The 2,105-nt window shown below is 51.9% G+C and overlaps 1 protein-coding gene across 1 annotated transcript; it reads right to left on the bottom strand.

Annotated features, from left to right (window-relative positions):
* Positions 1 to 309: 309 nt before the first annotated feature.
* On the bottom strand, positions 310 to 1,907 carry PHACADRAFT_33563 (uncharacterized protein; the record flags this gene model as incomplete). The annotated part of the gene is made up of 5 exons (XM_007402159.1): positions 310 to 834; positions 858 to 980; positions 1,029 to 1,268; positions 1,331 to 1,756; positions 1,815 to 1,907. 5 exons carry the CDS (start codon positions 1,905 to 1,907, stop codon positions 310 to 312), a joined length of 1,407 nt encoding a protein of 468 aa, XP_007402221.1.
* Between the last annotated feature and the right edge of the window lie 198 nt (positions 1,908 to 2,105).

The raw sequence follows: 2,105 nt of genomic DNA on the forward strand, positions 1-2,105 counted from the left end.
TTTGCGTCTGTCTCAGGGTCCTCAGAAGTACGATGGGTCAGACGTATGCTGCGACGGGTAGAGTCACTTGATGCCTGGTTCATGCGACCGTTATTCTCCGCAGCAGCAACTCCATCATCAGTGGTGACATGCTCCATCGATGGTAAACTGGACTCAGCACAGCCCGCTTCACCATCGCCCTCCCCATCCAAATCAGGAGCCAAGAGATGCGATGCCGCAACAGTTGAGGGGGCACGCCGCCCTGACATGGCGCTTGCTGCAGTGGAGACTGGTGTGGCGGCTATGGCCTGGGGCTGGGAGGCAGCCGACTCATGTGAAAGTGCACTCCGGCTGACCACCGGTGCTGCCAAGGAGGGTAAAGCCGATGATGTGCGGGAGGCTGAGGACAAATGGGAAGCTGAGAGTGTACGAAAAGCCAGTTGTCAGTACAAATACGAACAAATTAAATATAGGCATATGCAGCGAAGCGGGACTTGGAGGCCTGCTGGTGTTCCGCATATTGCTCTCGTTCAACGACATGCATCGCTCATAATTTTCGAGGAATTCATTGTTCGAACCGAAATCAGGATCCGGCTCAGAGCCGGACGAAGTCTGAGCATTCTGCGATGATGAATATGCTTCAGCGCCCCGTACACCGTGGAAAACAATGGATTGCCAAAGGCGACGCGCTGGCAATAGCTGGTGATTCCACTCCTTGATGAGCATCTTGCAATGTGCCTTCCACATGTCTTGATACGCCCGTTTCACTGGTTCACAGCCCATGGGGAGCAGCTGGGCATCTCCAGAGAGCCAAAAAATGACCTTAATCAGTTTGATGTAAGAATTGCTCGTGTTCTAATAAGCGTTTCATGACTTACTAGTACTCCAGTTGATGCTATTAATTGTGGCGTGATCCAGCACCATCGCCATTCTAACGCCCCAGCATTACCCGGAACGTTGCTATCGACAGAGGTTGGTCCGAAGAGACAAAACCTTGCCAACTGGAGAACAACTGAGATTGTACAAATTTACGCAAGCCACGTACTTACCTTCGGAAGCCATTCGTCCATATACAAGCCATTGATCTGATTGATGCGGTCTTCCCGGAAGAGAACCGGTGGCCAGTTGTTTTGCACATCCCCGCGAAGCCGTTGTGCAACAGGGTCGCTGGCCATGGTTGCTCGGTTCGTCCAAGCGGCTTGACCGATGCCAGGAGGTGGGCGTAGGGCCATGGCCTTTCCCATTGAATTAGTGAAAGTATACCGGTGGCTGTTCATAGTTGCTGAGAACTATGTTGCCGTCAGCATTTCGTCTCAAAGTGCACAACAAAAATAGATTCAGAACGACGTACTAGGTCCGTGAAACCTGGAGACCGCCCAATAAGTGCCGTGATTGCGTCCCGCTGCGCGTTGGTGCCGTCTGCAGCACTGGGTAACAGATGATATACCATGTGCACTTGCTCCGCTTCGGCTTGAAGTTCATCATCCTCGTTAGTGAAGCGGCTCTCTCTAAACAAATCACACCTGGGATCAAAGGTGATAGGGGTATTGAGTGCGGCGGTAGAGATCCACAGGCCAAACATCTTGAGATACAGCCGGGCGCGTGACTCGATGATGGTCGCATGCTCGAGAACAGCAGGGCTGGACGCAGCCCCCTTGGAGCGCTTCTTCTTGGACTTGAGCTCTGCGATCTGGTCCTTGAGCTCATCAATGAGATCTTGCAGCTGCAGGATTTTCGTTCGCATGTCTTCTACTGTCTGGTCACGAGCTCGTAGCTCCTGGTGGTGGTCAGAGAGTATGAGCGGATTGGTAAGTCGCAGCAGGAAAGTAACTCACGTCTTTGTAGATCTCTACAGTTGCATTATCCGGAACGCGCTGACCGCGGTGGCGAGCCAAGAGCTCATTGATGCCATCCATTGGGTCGGCCATAATATTCTCGGGCTGGTGCAACCATATCAACACGATTGGGATTTCAGAGCAAGACTGTTAGACAATGAACAATAAATATAAATGATTGATACTCGTACTAAGAAATGCGATTTGGTGAAACTTCGAGCAGCAGGGGTGAGAACCGGTTTTAATGCAGTACTAGAGCGGGTTTAGTGGTGGTGCAGGTGGTGTGGCGGC

Source organism: Phanerochaete carnosa, assembly GCF_000300595.1.
Source record: "Phanerochaete carnosa HHB-10118-sp unplaced genomic scaffold PHACAscaffold_38, whole genome shotgun sequence".
NCBI lineage: Eukaryota > Fungi > Basidiomycota > Agaricomycetes > Polyporales > Phanerochaetaceae > Phanerochaete > Phanerochaete carnosa.